Here is a 16,832-nt window from a genome sequence, read left to right as displayed (position 1 = left end):
AGAAATGATAGTCTGGAGTCATTACATTGACCAAACTGTATTCCAAAATCCCTAAACAGCCAGGCTACAGTATATGAAAAATAAGTTAAGTTATCTGGGAATGCTTTTCCAGCTTTTGAATATTCCCCTTTACATGACAGAAAGAATGCCCAGATGAGTAAGATGCAGGATATTAGGAATGTATTGAAGTGCCCTCAGTGTGGAAAAAGGTATATATAGAGAAAAAGTAATATCTATTGCACTTTCCAATTTGAAATGTTTTGCCGTTTGGCTGTATACATGAAATGGAATATATTTCATGCATTTTGTAAATAAGAAGACTATTACAATCGCATTGGCTTGAACATGCTGTGACAGTCATCAAAATCCTTTATATTTTTATAAATATTATGAACAAAGCCTATTTCTTTTCAGAAAAAGATTACTTTTACCATCCCCCCTCCCCAAAATCTACCAGTCTCAGCAGAGTGTAAGTTATTCTCTACAACTTCAATATTACTGTTAACTGTTCAGACAATTACAATGTGTCATTGCACTGTCCTGAAAGTATTATGTAACAAACTGTGTAACAACTTCACAAAATGTAAGGCTTTGTTATCCAAATGTATATGCATATCTAAAACATGGAGAACCAGTTCAGACTGAACAGAGATAGTAAACAAAGTAACCTTCAACAAAGAACTCAAAATATTGAAAAACAATTCAGGAAAGGGTGGCTATTCATTGAATGGTGAAGGGAAATAAATAGGAAATGTCAACAGATCTGGGCAAATAAGTGGCAAATGGAATTCAATCCAGAAAAGTGTGAGATGATTGATTTTGGAAGTCAAATTTGAATGCAGAATACAAGGTTAATTTCAAGATTGCTGGCAGTGTGAAGGAATAGAGGGATCTTGGGGTCCACGTTCAAAGATACCTCAAAGTTGCTACCCAAGTTGGTAGGGTTGTTAAGAAGACGTATAGTGTGTTGGCTTTCATTGGCTGGGGCATTGAGTTTAAGAACTGCGAGGGGCAGCTCTAGAAAACCCTGGTTAGACCGCATTTGGAATATTGTGTTCAGTTCTGGTCGCCTCACTATAGGAAGGATGTGGAAGCTTTAGAGAGGGTGCAGAGGAGATTTACCAGGATGCTGCCTGAGCTGGAGGACCGGTCTTATGAGGAAAGGTTGTGAGAACTGGAGCTTTTCTCACTGGAACAAAGAAGGAGGAGAGGTGACTTGATAGGGGTGTACAAAATGATAAGAGGCATAGATCGTGGATAGCCAAAGAAATTTTCCCAAGGTAGAAATGACGATTACGAGGAGGCATAATTTTAAGGTGATTGGAGGAAGGTTTAGGGGAGCTGCCAGAGGTAAGGTTCTTTACACAGAGAGTGGTGGGCGTGTGCAATGAACTGCCAGTGGTGGTAGTGGAGTCAGATACATTTGGGACATTTAAGTGACTCTTGGATAGGCACATGGATTATAGTAAAATGTAGGGCATGCGGAGTAGTTTGATCTTAGTAGGATAATAGGTTGGCACAACATCGTGGGCCAAAGGGCCTGTAATGTGCAGTACTGTTCAATGTTCTATGTTCTCAAAAAAAAAGTCATTGGTTAGAATAGTTTTATATCCAAAACCTTTCAAACCCATTTTGTTATGGCAGGACCATTCTTAAAAATTGAAAGATTTAGGTATTAAAAAGGATGTTAGAAAAAGTCTCTGAAGATAGAATATGGAATGTTTTGGGTCAAAGCATATTAAAGGAATAGTGAATATTAATACTATATGAAATAAAATTGAACATAAAGATATGTTTCACTTGGTAGGTTAAAAAAACATTGATTTCTGTACTAGAGATAATGGGAACTGCAGATGCTGGAGAATTCCAAGATAGTAAAATGTGAGGCTGGATGAACACAGCAGGCCAAGCAGCATCTCAGGAGCACAAAAGCTGACGTTTCGGGCCTAGACCCATCAGAGAGGGGGACGGGGAGAGGGAACTGGAATAAATAGGGAGAGAGGGGGAGGCGGACCGAAGATGGAGAGTAAAGAAGATAGGTGGAGAGAGTATAGGTGGGGAGGTAGGGAGGGGATAGGTCAGTCCAGGGAAGACGGACAGGTCAAGGAGGTGGGATGAGGTTAGTAGGTAGATGGGGGTGCGGCTTGGTGTGGGAGGAAGGGATGGGTGAGAGGAAGAACCGGTTAGGGAGGCAGAGACAGGTTGGACTGGTTTTGGGATGCAGTGGGTGGGGGGAAAGAGCTTCCCCTGCAACTGCAGGAAATGCTACACTTGCCCCCACACCTCCTCCCTCACCCCTATCCCAGGCCCCAAGATGACATTCCACATTAAGCAGAGGTTCACCTGCACATCTGCCAATGTGGTATACTGCATCCACTGTACCCGGTGTGGCTTCCTCTACATTGGGGAAACCAAGCGGAGGCTTGGAGACCGCTTTGCAGAACACCTCCGCTCAGTTCGCAACAAACAACTGCACCTCCCAGTCGCAAACCATTTCCACTCCCCCTCCCATTCTCTAGATGACATGTCCATCATGGGCCTCCTGCAGTGCCACAATGATGCCACCCGAAGGTTGCAGGAACAGCAACTCATATTCCGCCTGGGAACCCTGCAGCCTAATGGTATCAATGTGGACTTCACCAGTTTCAAAATCTCCCCTTCCCCTACTGCATCCCTAAACCAGCCCAGTTCGTCCCCTCCCCCCACTGCACCACACAACCAGCCCAGCTCTTCCCCTCCCCCCCACCCACTGCATCCCAAAACCAGTCCAACCGGTCTCTGCCTCCCTAAACAGTTCTTCCTCTCACCCATCCCTTCCTCCCACCCCAAGCCGCACCCCCCGCTACCTACTAACCTCATCCCACCTCCTTGACCTGTCCGTCTTCCCTGGACTGACCTATCCCCTCCCTACCTCCCCACCTACACTCTCTCCACCTATCTTCTTTACTCTCCATCTTCGGTCCGCCTCCCCCTCTCTCCCTATTTATTCCAGTTCCCTCCCCCCATCCCCCTCTCTGATGAAGGGTCTAGGCCCGAAACGTCAGCTTTTGTGCTCCTGAGATGCTGCTGGGCCTGCTGTGTTCATCCAGCCTCACATTTTATTATCTTGATTTCTGTACTGTGTGGCAACCTTTCTCATGTTAAAGGCAGATTGTCTGAACACAACTAAACTATATCATACAAATATTCTTGAGAAATATAAAGTTAATTTACAAAGGTTTCTGTGTATGACTTACTCTGATTGGTGATAGCTGTGACTGTGGAAGTTGAAGTATTTGAATATGCAAGACGAGGAAATCTTTTAGACTTTTCTGAGCAGGACTCAGATGAGAGGTCTAGATTCAGCAAATCCTTGCCCTGGAGTTCTGGCGGGAACACACACTGTATTTCTTCTGCATGGTCTAACAGAAAGATGGAAAAACTTTCACAATATTATTTACTCTACGCATTGAGGGTCATAACAAAAGAACCTTCAAGTTGTGGTGATTTCACTTCTACACACAAACTGTGCCTCTTGATACAGTTGATAAATTGGCAGGTGCATTCTTTGAAATATAAAGCCATGAGATGGATATAATTTATGCTGCCTTGTCTTAACAAATTGCTCCTTAGAATTGGGAGAGTGGATTTAGATATCAGCCTGGGCTCAGTGACAGTAGCTTGAATTAGAAATTCATTAAAGTTCGATCCCACTACATAGATTTGAGCAGAAAATCCAGGTTGATACTTCAATGCAGTAATAAAGGCTGCTGTACTGTCTCAGGTACCATCTTTTGGATTCAATATCCTGCCTTCCCTCTTATGTAGATCATGTAAAAGATTCCATGACCTACAGAAGAACCGGTAGAGTTGTTTTCGTGACTGGATCAAAGTTTACCCCTCAGCCAATACCACCAAAACCAAATATCTAGCTATTTATGACATTTGTGGGGCCCTGCATGCATGAACTGATGACTACATTTGCCTATATTATAACATATTTTAGAAATATTTCTATGGCTGTCATGTCTCAAGGGCATGAATTGTACTAATAAATGCTAATTTCATTTGGTAAAATCATAAATATATTTACGTATTATTCCTTAATACACAGCAGTAAAGTTGTCCACCTTGTGTTATTAAATTGTTGAGTGAAGAAGGCATTTGAACAGAAGTTATTGGGTGTTTCTCAAATAAAATTGATCTGGTGAAGTTAACAAGTGGTATTAAACAAAAATGATATTGACCATTCTGTTGTGGTGTAAGCAAAGTTACAATTCACATTTGTGCATAACAAAGGTAAGAATTTTTACAAGCACTGGATGTAAATAATTACAGTTCAAAGATTTTCATGTCCAGTTGAAGTAATTTCTCAAGTTCAGCCACTGCTGCGATGTAAGAAACATGGCAATTTACAGAAGGCAACTTGCCTGAAACAAGGTAACAATGTGTAGAGCTGGATGAACACAGCAGGCCAAGTAGCATCAGAGGAGCAGGAAGGCTGATGTTTCAGGCCTAGACCCTTCTTCAGAAATGGGGGAGGGGAAGGGGGCTCTGAAATAAATAGGGGAAAGGGAGAGGCGGATAGAAGATGGATAGAGGAGAAGATAGGTGGAGAGGAAGACAGACCGGTCAAAGAGGTGGGCTGGAACCAGTAAAGGTGAATGTAGGTGGGGAGGCAGGGAGGGGATAGGTCAGTCCAGGGAGGACGGACAGGTCAAGGGGGCAGGTTTAGGTTAGTAGGTAGGAGTGGCGCTTGAGGTAGGAAGAGGGGATAGGTGGGAGGAAGGACAGTTTAGGGAGGCAGGGACAAGCTGGGCTGGTTTTGGAAATTGGTAGGGGGAAGGGAGATTTTGAAGCTTGTGAAATCCACATTGATACCAGTGGGCTGCAGGGCTCCCAAGCAGAATATGAGTTGCTGATACTGCAACCTTTGGGTAGCATCACTGTGGCACTGCAGGAGGCCCAGGATAGACATGTCGTCTGCGGAATGGGAGCAGGAGTTGAAACAGTTCACAACGGGGAGGTGCAGATTTTTAGTGTGAACCGAGCGTAGGTGTTCTGCAAAGCTGTCCCCAAGCCTCTGCTTGGTTTCCCCAATGTAGATTAGGCCACAACGGGTACAGCGGACGCAGTATACCACATTGGCAGATGTGCAGGCAGACATCTACTTGATGTGGAAAGTCTTCTTGGGGCCTGGGATGGAGGTGAAGGGGGAGGTGTAGAGGCAGGTGTAGCACTTCCTGCAGTTGCAGGGAAAAGTGCCGGGTGTGATGGGGCTGGAGGGGAGTGTGGAGTGGACAATGAAGTCACAGAGAGAGTGGTCCTGCCAGAAGGCAAATAAGGGTGGGGAGGGAAAAATGTGTTTGGTGGTGGGGTCGGATTGCAGATGGCGGAAATGCTGGAGGATAATGCATTGGATCTGGAGTTTGGTGGGGGGGTGGAACATGAAGACGAGTGGGATTCTGTTTTGGTTGTTATTACAGAGAGGGGGGTGTGAGGAATGAATTGCAGGAAATGCAACAGCCAAGGTCAAAGGCGTTTTCAACTACTGTAGAGGGCAAGTTGCAGTCCTTGAAAAACGAGCACAACAGGGATGTCTGGGAGTGGAATGCCTCATCCTGGGAGCAGATGCAGTGGAGGTGAAGTAGTTGGGAATAGGGGATGTCATTCTTGCCAGAAGTTGGATGGGAGGAGATGTATTCTATGTAGCTGTGGAAGTCGGTGGGTTTGAAATGGATATCAGTTTCCAGGTTGTTGCCTGAGATGGAGATTGAGAGGGTCGGGAAGGAGAGAGAGGTATCAGAGATGGTCCAGGTGAACTTAAGATTGGGGTGGAAGGTGTTGGTGAAGTGGATGAACTGTTCGAGCTCCTTGTGGGAGCACGAGGTGGCGCTGATACAGTCATCAATGTAACGGAGGAAGAGGTGGGGTTTAGGGCCAGAGTAGGTGCAGAAGAGGGATTGTTTCACATAACTTACAAAGAGGCAGGCATAGCTTGTGCCCATGTGGGTACCCATGGCCACCTCCTTTATTTGTAGGAGGTGGGAAGAATTGAAAGAGAAGTTGTTGAGGGTGAAGACGAGTTCGGCTAAGCAGATGAGGGTATCATTGGAAGGGGACTGGTCGGGCCTGCGGGACAGGAAGAAGCAGAGGACCTTTAAGCCATCTTAATGGGGAATGCAGGTGCTTAGGGACTGGATGTCCATGGTAAAGATGAGGTGTTGGGGACTGGGGAATTGGAAGTTTTGGAGGAGGTTGAGGGCATGGGTGGTGTCTTGGACTTAGGTAGGGAGTTCCTGGACCAAAGGGGAGAAAGTGGAGTCCTTGTTCAGATAACCAATAAAACATTCTGATGAATTATCAAGATGATTCGTCTTTCTTCCTCCAGAGGTATTGACTGACCTGCTGAACATTCCAAGCATTTTCTGTTATTATTTTAGATGTTCAGCAGCCAGAGTACATTGTTCTTGAACCACATAAGTGTGTAAGTTAGCAGGGTATGACTAGAATGGTCAACATGTGTTGCGGATCCTTAATTGGCCTTACATCAGTATTGATGAGTCAACTGTTATCACTGAGGCTGGAGGGGTGCACACTGTTGGTTTTGTACCACTACTCCAAGGGTCACAACAAGATGGTCAACTAAAATCATTGGTTACAATAGTTTTACAGCTATCTAAAACCTAAAACCTAAAATGACCAATTAAATAATTCACCTGTATCAGGTTTTAAATAAAAGGAACTATCAACCAGCTTTCTTAAATAACAAAATTGCTGTCTTATCATTAAAATAAAAGAGCTTAACATAGTCAGCAATACCCAATTATAAATGCTTATCCCACAAAATGTCACCAATCACACTCTTCAAGAAAACAAAATTATACAGCAGACTCCTCTAGAGAGTGCCTATCTGAATCAATTAAAAAAAAACACTTTGGCCGATGAGTTACTCTTGAAGGCAAACGATAATGTACAGAATATTTTGGAGTCTGTTGCTCTGGAGTTCTGGCATATGTGGCCAAGTCACTAATCATATTTGCTTGTCTCTCAGGCACAGTTTGCTCAAGGAATACAATATTGAGAAGTTCCTCCAATCACCTTTTTTTCAGAACATTAAAGAGAAATCACACCAAACTCATTCTGATAGATAGTCATGCATGATAGACAGTCATGCATGATAGACTGCATCAAAATTGAAAGTATGTTTTGTACAATGGTTTACAATGTTCAGTGAATATTTGTAACCAAAAGCATCACACAATGAACCCATATAGATGGACGGGCCCTATGTGTAACAGGCTGTCCGATATTTCTTTATTGAAGGGGACTGTAAAAGGGATAAATGATTTTGCCTATTAAATTTCCAATGGATATGTTAGAATAAAGAAGCTAATTTTATCCTATGTTGGGGATACCCTTAATGATGAGAATCAGACAGACGGTCCAGTGTTCTCGCAGATACTTCAGCCTTTCTCTGAAACCAAGTTTAATATGACAATCAATTAATTACTTACCAAACCGTAGCATCAGCCATTTCTGTAGTGGGTACAGATTGCAGTCACAGATCCAAGAATTTCCTTGCAGTTGAACCTCATGTATTCTTTCAAATTTCTCCAACAACTGCATGGTGACTGTGGTCAACTTGTTATTGGCCAAGTTCAATGTTGACAATTCTTGTGCATCACTGAGGAACTGAGTTGCCAAATTCTTTATTCTGTTATTGTTCAACATCAGGATCTTTAAACTAAAAAGACCTTTGAAAGCTTTGGGGTGAAGCAAATCAATCTTGCAGTGACTCAGATCCAATACCTTCAGCTTCTTCAGATTCATAAAGATCTCAGGGGTGAGAGTTGGCATGTTATTATTTGAAAGGTTGAGGAAGACCAGATCTCTGAGCGCCTGCAGTCTCCTATTGTTTTCTAGATCCGTTGAATCCACTGAGTTGCCCGATAAATCCAAATGAGTTAAATTGGTGGGAAGACCTTTTGGCACCCTTGTAAGGTTCCTCCCAGTGCAGATTGCTGAGGCCTGAGAAATATATTCAAAATTTCAAATTTTATTATGTTATGTCCACAACTTTCAAGTATGGCAGAATTGAGAACAGAGATGGAGCAGAAATAATCCACCTGGTACTCTTAAAAAAAGTTAGATAATGTCTCAACTCTTTTTGGAGAATTATACAATCACCTGATTGGAAACCACTTCACGTAACAATTTACCACCTGCTTGTTACATCAATAGTACTCAGTTATGTTCTGTTCGTTGCTTTCATGATGTTTTATAAATTAAGTTTTCAGGGCATCTAAAAATCCTTGCTCTGTCTACGCCTGAACCCACGACTATGCATCTGGGATGAATGCAGCTTTAATTCAAATATAACGTAGGGGTTGCTTTTACGTGCAAGGCTGATGAGTAAGAGTTTGAGAAACGAATGACCGCTTGCCAGTAAGCACATATCAAAAGTAATAGAGATGAGTGCTAATGGGAACTGCAGATGCTGGAGAATCCAAGATAATGAAATGTGAGGCTGGATGAACACAGCAGGCCAAGCAGCATTTCGGGCCTAGACCCTTCATCAGAGAGGGGGATGGGGTGAGGGTTCTGGAATAAATAGGGAGAGAGGGGGAGGCGGACCGAAGATGGAGAGAAAAGAAGATAGGTGGAGAGGAGAGTATAGGTGGGGAGGTAGGGAGGGGATAGGTCAGTCCAGGGAAGACGGACAGGTCAAGGAGGTCGGATGAGGTTAGTAGGTAGGAGATGGAGGTGCGGCTTGGGGTGGGAGGAAGGGATGGGTGAGAGGAAGAACAGGTTAGGGAGGCAGAGACGGGTTGGACTGGTTTTGGGATGCAGTGGGGGAAGGGGAGATTTTGAAGCTGGTGAAGTCCACATTGATACCATTGGGCTGCAGGGTTCCCAAGCGGAATATGAGTTGCTGTTCCTGCAACCTTCAGGTGGCATCATTGTGGCACTGCAGGAGACCCATGATGGACATGTCATGCAAAGAATGGGAGGGGGAGTGGAAATGGTTTGCGACTGGGAGGTGCAGTTGTTTGTTGCGAACTGAGCAGAGGTGTTCTGCAAAGCAGTCCCCAAGCCTCCGCTTGGTTTCCCCAATGTAGAGGAAGCCACACCGGGTACAGTGGATGCAGTATACCACATTAAGCAGAGGTTCACCTGCACATCTGCCAATGTGGAAAGTCATCTTGGGGCCTGGGATAGGGGTGAGGGAGGAGGTGTGGGGGCAAGTGTAGCATAAGCGGAGGCTTGGGGACCGCTTTGCAGAACACTTCCGCTCGGTTCGCAATAAACAACTGCACCTCCCAGTCGCAAACCATTTCCACTCCCCCTCCCATTCTTTAGATGACATGTCCATCATGGGCCTCCTGCAGTGCCACAATGACGCCACCCGAAGGTTGCAGGAACAGCAACTCATATTCCGCTTGGGAACCCTGCAGCCCAATGGTATCGATGTGGACGTCACCAGCTTCAAAATCTCCCCTTCCCCCACCGCATCCCAAAACCAGTCCAACCCGTCTCTGCCTCCCTAACCTGTTCTTCCTCTCACCCATCCCTTCCTCCCACACCAAGCCGCACCTCCATCTCCTACCTACTAACCTCATCCCACCTCCTTGACCTGTCCATCTTCCCTGGACTGACCTATCCCCTCCCTACCTCCCCACCTATACTCTCCTCTCCACCTATCTTCTTTTCTCTCCATCTTCGGTCCGCCTCCCCCTCTCTCCCTATTTATTCCAGAACCCTCACCCCATCCCCCTCTCTGATGAAGGGTCTCAGCCCGAAACGTCAGCTTTTGTACTCCTGAGATGCTGCTTGGCCTGCTGTGTTCATCCAGCCTCACATTTCATTATCAAAAGTAATAACCCTCTTTGTGCCAATTAGAAAATAGCAATGGATCAATTTACTTGATCTTCTAATCCTTGGTTTTAAACCCTGATTTACCTTGACTTCTACTCTTGCCCAGTCTCTTCTGAATCCCTTTACTGAAGTCCACCTTTCCTCCCTAACTTCTCCCTCCACGTATTATCTCTTACCCATATTGGCAGCCACAACATCCAAATATTTGCCATGTCCTCTGTTCTCCATTGTCACTGTTTTTATTACAGACAAATTTATGCCTAACCACTTCACTGTAATTATCTGCAGCTGTATCCCCTTATCCCATGTCCTTACATTGATTGTATTTCACACAGGTCATCATCATGCCCTTCCCAAAAGAATCACCCTCTATATCTTGTTTTGGAAAAATTGCTGACTCAATTCAAAGACATAGTAGGAACTGCAGATGCTGGAGAATCCGAGATAACAAGGTGTGGAGCTGGATGAACACAGCAGGCCAGGAAACATCTTAGGAGCAGGAAAGCTGACACTTCGGGCCTAGACCCTTCTAGGTCGGAAACGTCAGCTTTCTTGCTCCTAAGATGCTGCTTGGCCTGCTGTGTTCATCCAGCTCTACATTTTGTTGGCTCAACTCTAACCTTGCTTTCCTCGCTCAAGTATCTGAATCAGTTTCTGTCTTTCAAATTCACACCCAACTTCCTCTCAACTTTGAGCTTGAATAGGATTTCTGCCCTTGCCAGACACATCAATCTTAGATGCCCATTTCCTCTAAAAATATTATTTATTGGTGCTAAATGGAAGCTATGCATTTTTGCTTTGAGCTCCATTGCCGTCTCCAGTTGTTGTCTCAGGCCAGCTCAGATAGTTTCCTTCCCTAGCTTCTGATCCAAAATCCCCTCCATCAATCAGACAAAGTATAAGTGAAAATGAAGCTGGCTGCTGCAAAAAAGGCCACCTACTTTCACCTCTATCACACCTGCCTCTACCCATACATGGATTTTATATACTGCTGAAATGCCCAACAACCTCACCTTTTTCATGAGACATTAACTCAACGAGACTTAATGTCGTCCCAGCAGTGGTCATTGCTCCAGAGATGCTGCAGGGACTAGATTGGACAGCAGCATTTTGATGCAGGGCGACTTGCCCAGCTCAGGGTAGAAGTGCCCACCTCCCACCTTTTCTAAGCCTATTAATGCTCTACAGAGTGGAGGGTCATGTGGTATAATGATGGTTGAAATCCCACCATGGTGGAATTTGAATACAAATTTAGAATATCTGGAATTAGGAGTCTAGTGATGTCAATTCTCAGGAAAAATCCATCTTGCTCACTAAAGTCCTTTAGGGAAGGAAACTGCCCCCCTTAACTGGTCGGGCCTACATATGATTTCAGACTCACAGCCATGTGGTTGACTCTTAACTTCCCTCTGGATGGGCAATAAATGCTGACATAGCCAAAGATGCCCTCATCCCATGAATGAATATCAAAATAAACAAATCATGCAGATAAGCAAACAGTGTGGTGCAATGACCTCTACATCACCGAGGTCAGGAACCAGCTCTCGGACACTGCCTCCTACCGGCCCCTGGATCATGACCCCAACCCTGACCACCAAAACATCATCTCCCAGACCAGCCATAACCTCATCACCTCAGGTGACCTCCCACCCACAAGCTCCAACCTCATCGTTCGCCAACCCTGTACTACCCGTTTCTATCTCCTTCCCAAAATCCACAAACCTGACTGCCCTGGTCGGCCTACTGTCTCCGCCTGCCCCTACCCGAGCTTATCTCCACTTATCTTGATTTCATTTTCTTTCCCCAGCCCAGGAACTCCCCACCTATGTCCATGACACCACCTCCACCTCCAAAACTTCGAATTCCCTGGCTCTCAACACCTCATCTTCAGCATGGACATCCAATCCCGATGTACTTGCATTCCTCATGCAGATGGCCTAAAGGCCCTCCACTTCTTCCTCTCCCGCAGGCCAGGACAGTCCCCCTTCACTGACGCCGTCATCCGCTTAGCTGAACTCGTCCTCACCCTTAACAACTTCTCCTTCAACTCGCCCCACTTCCTAGAGATAAAGGGGGTGGCCATGGCAACCCACGTGGGCGCAAGCTATGCCTGTCTCTTTGTCGGATACATGGAATAGTCCCTCTTCTACAGCTACACTGGTCCCATCCCCCATCTCTTCCTTCGTTACATCAATGACTGTATTGGAGCCAACTCGTGCTTCCATGAGGAGCTCAAACAGTTCATCCACATTACTATCGTCTTCGTCCCCAACTTTAAGTTCACCTGAACCATCTCCGATACCTCTCTTTCCTTCCTGGACCTCACTGTTTCCATCTCTGGCAACCACCTGGAAACCAATATCCATTTCAAGCCTACCAACTCCTGCAGTTACCTAGAATACACCTCCTTCCACCCACCTTCCTGCAAGAATGCCATCCCCTATTCCCAATTCCTTTGTCTCTGCCGCATCTGCTCCTGAGATGAGGCACTCCGCTCCTCGGCATCCCAGATGTCGTCATTTTTCAAGGACCGCAATTTCTCCTCCACTGTGGTCAAAAACACCCTCGACCACATCTCTTGTGTTTCCTGCAACTCATCCTTCAGACCCCCTCCCGGCAACAACAACAAAGACAGAATCCCCCTCATCCTCACGTACCACCCCACCAACCTTTGGATCCAATGCATCATCCACCATCTGCAATCTGACCCCACCACCCAAGACATTTTTCCCTCCCCACCCTTATCTGCCTTCTGGAGGGACCACTCTCTCCGTGACTCCTTCATCCGCTCAAAACTCCCCACTAGCCCCAGCACCCCGGCACTTTTCCCGGCAACCTCAGGAAGTGCTACACCAGTCCCCACACCTCGCCCCTCACCCCCATGCCTGGCTGCAAGAAAACTTTCCACATTAAACTGATGTTCACCTGTACATCTGCTAACAAGGTTATTGTATCCGCTGTCCCCGTCGTGGCCTCCTCTACATCTGGGAAACCAAGCGGAGACTTGGAGACTGGTTTGTGGAACACCAATGCTCACTTTGTGACAAACGACTGCACCTCCCAGTCGCGAACCACTTCAACACCCCCTTCACTCCTTGGACGACATGTCTGTCCTGAGCCTCCTCCAGTGCCACAATGATACCACCCAAAGACTGCTGGAATAGCACCTCATATTCCTCCCGGGAACACTGCAGCCCAATGGTCTCAATGTGGACTTCACAAGCTTCAAAATCTCCTCACCCCCAATCTCATCCCAAAACCAACCCAGCTTGTCCCCACCTCCTTGACCTGTCCGTGTTTTCTTCCACTTATCCGCTCCTCCCACCTCACTGACCAATGCCTACCCCCACCTCCTAACTACCAGCCTCATCCCTGCCTCCTCGACCTGTTTGTCTCCCCTCGATTGACCAACCCCCATCCAAACTCCCTACCTATACTCACCTTTACTGGCTCAATCCCCGCTTCCTTCACCTCTCTACCTATCTGCTCCTTTATCCATCTTCCGTCCACCTACCCCTCTCTCTATTTATTTAAGACCCCCCTTCCCCTCCCCCATTTCTGAAGAAGGGCACAGACCTGAAACGTCAGCTTTCCTGCTCCTCTGATGCTGCCTGACCTGCTGTGTTCATCCAGCTCTACACCTTGTTATCTCGGTGCACAGGTTGCTTGCTACTTGCCTCCGTGTCACCAGTTATCAGGTAATCTGCACCACAATGCCTTTGTTCAATATCAGACATAACCCAGTCTTCCTCTCAACATCTCCTTCTATGATTCAGTTGCTCATTTTTGCTTTCAAACTATGTCTCTGCAATATTTTTGACATTCGAGGCAGGACTATTTATGAATCATTTATGAATAAAATGCTCACAGGCAAAAGTGAGGAATGAGTGGGAAATCAGAAGGTAAGTCAACAGGCTGCAGACTCCCAGGCCATTGTCTGGGAGGAGGGATGAGGGCAAAATGATGGCGCAACAGGGTCCTACGTCTACCCACCACCCTGCCAGATTGCCAGCTGTGGGAAGGTTAGTAGCTCAGACTCAGCCTTCCATTTGGCCAAATGAGACACTTAAGTGGCCAATTAAGCCACACTTCTGCCTCCCAGTACAGTTTTACTGAGATGATTGCCCAGGAAAATTTGATGGCCTTCCACTGGGCTCAATGTGGGAGGTGTCTCCTTTATAGACACTCCACAATCCATAAAGCAGACACTCTCGCAGCAACAGTGTCTTCAGTAATTCACCATCATCACCCCTGATCACCAGGGCCTATTTGCCAAACACTGGCTTCCCCAAATTACCTCGAATTACCTTGACGGCACCCTATCATTGAGACAATGCACTCCCTGCAGCTGCAGCTTGATTAATGGCCACTGCTAGCTTTATGGCTACTGAGCACACTGAGCGGCCTGTCGTCTAATTGAGCCAGCAGCTCCAACAGCCTTGTTATCAGTTGTGGCTGACTTCAATCTACATAAAATATGAGTGAATCTAATGAACGCTAATGAAGTGGAGGAAAAATTCCTGGAATATGTTCGAAATAGTTTTCTGGATCAATAGTTTGAAGAACCACCCAGACACAGCTGCTTAAGATCTAGTTTAATGCAGTTTTTGTATTCATTCATGGGATGTAGAAAGCGCTGGCAAGGCCAGTGTTAATACCCATTCCTCATTATCCAGAGCACATTGCTGTTGGAGAATGATAATGGGAACTGCAGATGCTGGAGAATCCGAGATAACAAAGCATGGAGCTGGATGAACACAGCAGAAACGTCAGCTTTTGTGCTCCTAAGATGCTGCTTGGCCTGCTGTGTTCACCCAGTTCCACGCTTTGTTATCTCACACTGCTGTTGGTCCCATTTTAGACTAGACCCACTAAGAATGGCAGATTTATTTTCTTAATGGTCATTAATGAACCACGTTGTTACTTTTATGCCAATTAGCAATGGTTACATGGTCACCATAAGACGAGCTTCTTTAAAAATTGAATTAAAATTTCTCTACCTGGCAAGGTGTGATTTGAACCCATATCCTCAGAGCATTAGTCTACATTCCTGGATTACTAGTCCAATGACATTACATCTACATCACCTCCCCACAGAAAGAGATAATTTAAAAAAACTTGTTAGACAATAATCTTCAAGAAATGGCGATCATGGTATGATAGAATTTGAAAAAATATAGTTCACTCTGAAACCAGGGTCTTAAATTAAAACAAAGGAAATTATTATAGTATGAGGTGGAAACTGGTTATGGTGGATTGGAAAAATTAAACCAATAGGCTTCAAGATAGTTAGGCAATGGCTAGCAATTAAAAAATTCTTGTGTGGTCTTCAAAAAATAAACAATACTTTAAGACAAAAATATAGAACAGGAAAAGTGACACAGCCATGGTTAACAAGTGATGTTAAAGACAGTATTAACTAATTTTCCAAAATGTTTGTATCCCCGAGGATTGGGAGACTTTTTGAATCTAGTAAAGCTGAACCAAGCAGTTAATAAAAGAAAGAGAATAGTACATGAATGTAAAATAGCAAGAATCATAAATGGGTTGTAAAAGCTTCTAGAGGTGTTAAAAAAAAGGTAAGAAAAGCTAATGTGAGTCCAACACAGACAGAGGCAAGAAAATTTATAAACGGGAAATAAATAAATGGCAGTGAAGCTGTGGCTGACTTCTCAGATTTTTGGCTAAATTGTTTCAAGATTGAAGTAGCTCATTCAGTCCCTCAGGTCTGCTCAGCCACTGAGTGAGTTCATGACTGATCTAGTAACCCTCAAGTCCACTTTCCTGCATTTTCACCATAGCTCTCAATTCCCTTATTGCTGTCTATTCCAACCTTGAATATGCTTAATAACCCGACCTTGACAGTCTGCTGCTGTAAGGAATTCCACTGATTAACTACCCCTCAGAGAAAGAAATTCCTCTTCATTTGTGTCTTAAGTGTGCAACCTCTTCTTCTGAGATTATGCCCTCTGAACCTAGATGCTCTCACAAGGGGAAACAGCTTCTTTGCATCTATCCTACAAATCCCCTAAGAATCTTATATGTTTCAATAAGGTTGCTTCTCATTTTTCTAAATCGCAATGACTACAGGCCCAATATACTCAACCTTTTTTCATAAGACAGTCCCTCCAAACCCAGGATCAACACAATGAACCTTCTGTGGACTGCTTCCACTGTCAGAATATCTTTCCTGAGATAAAGGGCCAAAAACTGTTCACAGTATTCCAGCTGTGGTCCAACTACTGCCTTGTATAGTTTCAGCAGATAATGGAACATAGAATATAATTAAATAGTTCAATATTTTGCACTACTTTAATGGGCTAATTGTTTTGAAATGAAGGCCAACATTCCAAGTTTTAAGTTTTAAAACTGTTTCCATGTTTGCAGACAATACAACACATGTTGAGAATTTGATTTGTGAGGTGTATGCAAAGATGCTTCAAGGGAAAATTAGACAAGCTGACTGAGTGTGCAAAAGCATAGCAGTTAGAATAAAATGTGGATATGTGCAAGGTTGTCCACGTTGGTAAGATGAACACAGTTACAGATTATTTCTTAAATGGTGAGAGATTGGAAAATGTGGATGTCCAAAGATGTCATAGTTATTAAGTCACTGAAAGCTAGAATAAGGTGTGGGAGGTAATTTAGACAGCAAATACCAAAGGATTTGAGTACAGGAGAGAAGACCTCTTGCTTCAGTTGTACAGAATACTGATGAGACTGCACTTGGGTATTGTGTGCAGTTCTGGTCCCCTTGTCTAGTGAGTGGAAGCTTTAACAGACTGATTCCTGGGATTGTGGAACTGACGAATGAGTAACAATTGAATTGATTAGGTGTGCGTTCTCTGGAGTTCAGAAGAATGAGAGGTAACTTCATAGAAACTTACTAAATTTTTAAAGGAATATAGAGAGTAGATACAGAGTGGATGTTTTCATTGGCAGTGGAGTCTAGAACCAGGGGACACCGTCTCAGA

General features: G+C 44.8%; 1 protein-coding gene across 1 annotated transcript in view; it reads right to left on the bottom strand.

Annotated features, from left to right (window-relative positions):
• Nucleotides 1-16,832, bottom strand: part of LOC125456258 (leucine-rich repeat-containing protein 19-like) — a 45,078-nt gene that overhangs the window by 15,830 nt on the left and 12,416 nt on the right. The window contains exons 3-4 of the mRNA XM_048539242.2: nt 7,497-8,010; nt 3,237-3,401 (exon numbers count right to left, since the gene is read on the bottom strand). Coding sequence (XP_048395199.1) covers nt 3,237-3,401; nt 7,497-8,010 — 679 coding nt within the window. The remainder of the gene's footprint in view (nt 1-3,236; nt 3,402-7,496; nt 8,011-16,832) is intronic.

This window comes from Stegostoma tigrinum, chromosome 8 (genome assembly GCF_030684315.1).
Source record: "Stegostoma tigrinum isolate sSteTig4 chromosome 8, sSteTig4.hap1, whole genome shotgun sequence".
NCBI classification, from domain to species: Eukaryota; Metazoa; Chordata; class Chondrichthyes; order Orectolobiformes; family Stegostomatidae; genus Stegostoma; species Stegostoma tigrinum.
The sequence above is the reverse complement of the archived record's forward strand: the minus strand, read 5'-3'. Positions and strand labels throughout refer to the sequence as shown.